At 39.3% G+C, this 1,371-nt stretch overlaps 1 protein-coding gene across 1 annotated transcript; it reads right to left on the bottom strand.

The window, feature by feature from the left end:
* Window positions 1–453: 453 nt before the first annotated feature.
* LOC149578151 (ethylene-responsive transcription factor ERF035-like) lies at window positions 454–1,104 on the bottom strand. Its single transcript, XM_089799444.1, has one exon. The coding sequence runs from the start codon at window positions 1,102–1,104 to the stop codon at window positions 454–456; it is 651 nt and encodes a 216-aa protein (XP_089655570.1).
* Between the last annotated feature and the right edge of the window lie 267 nt (window positions 1,105–1,371).

Consider the following 1,371-nt stretch of genomic DNA (forward strand, 5'->3'; position numbering starts at 1 on the left):
AAATATAGATCATTCTTGAACTGTGCCCTTCCTAAACTACTTTCAATCTACTTGTAACATGTAACCTTGATCTAAGTCATTGATCTAGTTGCTACAAAAGCATCTATAAGTTGAATATAGATCACTCTTAGACACCCTTCTACATGTAATCATGTAACATAACCTAACCTTGATCTAAGTTATTGACACTGGCGATCAGTATATGAATCATACTCAAACAGCCTTCTTGAACGACTTTGCGGATAAGCATAGAGCTCCTAACTTTGATCCATCCCTATTTCCTTGTTGAACTATTTTCAGGAAGTTCCACACTTAAACCATTGACCCACTTGGAATATATCTATCCACAGTCCAGAATTACACAATTTTTTACACTTCGAATTGTAGCAATTACAAAAAAGATCAATCCTACTGACAAGAATTACATTAAAAGAACCATCAAACGAGACATTGTCAGGAGCTCCACAATCCATACAACTCCTCTGAGAATTCATGAGTAGAGCAGTTCGTCGTACTACAATGGTCATAAGGTATCACACAATCTATCATCAACACAGCCCCAAGATATGCAGAAATATATATTGCACTGGAAACCTGATCACTGGGGGAACCCCACAGAAAAGACTCAAAGAACTTGCTCATTATTTGATTGTGTTCAGGAGGTTCAAACTCTGAATGTACACAAGGAATGCACTCATCTTTCTCATGATCATCTGTTCCACATTGTAGAGACTTTGGCGCAGAGGCTGCTTGAATAGCGGCAGCCTTGATTTGTTTGGTAGAGAAGCGAATGCCACGAGGAATCTTCAAAAGAGGAGGAGAATTGGGAAAGTTAAGAAAAGCTAGACGACCATGAATACAATAACTTGCCACATCAAATGCTCTTGCTGCCTCTACTGCAGTTTCATAGGTGCCCAACCAAAGCCTTTTTTTGGTTTTTGGGAGCCTAATCTCAGACACCCATTTCCCCCATTTCCTAACCCTAATTCCTCTGTAACGCTCACTTCTTTTCTCCCCCTCCTCTTTTCTCTTAATCATCTTGTCAACTCTACTCTCAAAGTGGCAATGGAGGATCTTTGTTGTGTCTATGTATTTAACACCCATTCGGGTTTATGGGCGGTGGAGATTTTCTTTAGAAACCAGCTAAATCTTTGTGTTTGGTTAGAAATTTTCGGCTTGTCAAACAGTTCAGTGATGTGATTGAAGAGACCTATTTTTCAGTAGGCATTTCTTCAAAATTTCCACCGCACTCTGACTCCTCCATTACCTATCAGTGATTGACTACATTGATAAGCTTCCGTGGATCAATTACACTCTTGTCTCCGTAGATAAATCTGACTCCTTCATTACGCCGAAACAAAAGATTTCTTA

The sequence above is a fragment of the Cupressus sempervirens genome, chromosome 1 (genome assembly GCF_028749045.1).
Source record: "Cupressus sempervirens isolate cs-2001-9-10 chromosome 1, ASM2874904v1, whole genome shotgun sequence".
Classification (NCBI taxonomy): Eukaryota; Viridiplantae; Streptophyta; class Pinopsida; order Cupressales; family Cupressaceae; genus Cupressus; species Cupressus sempervirens.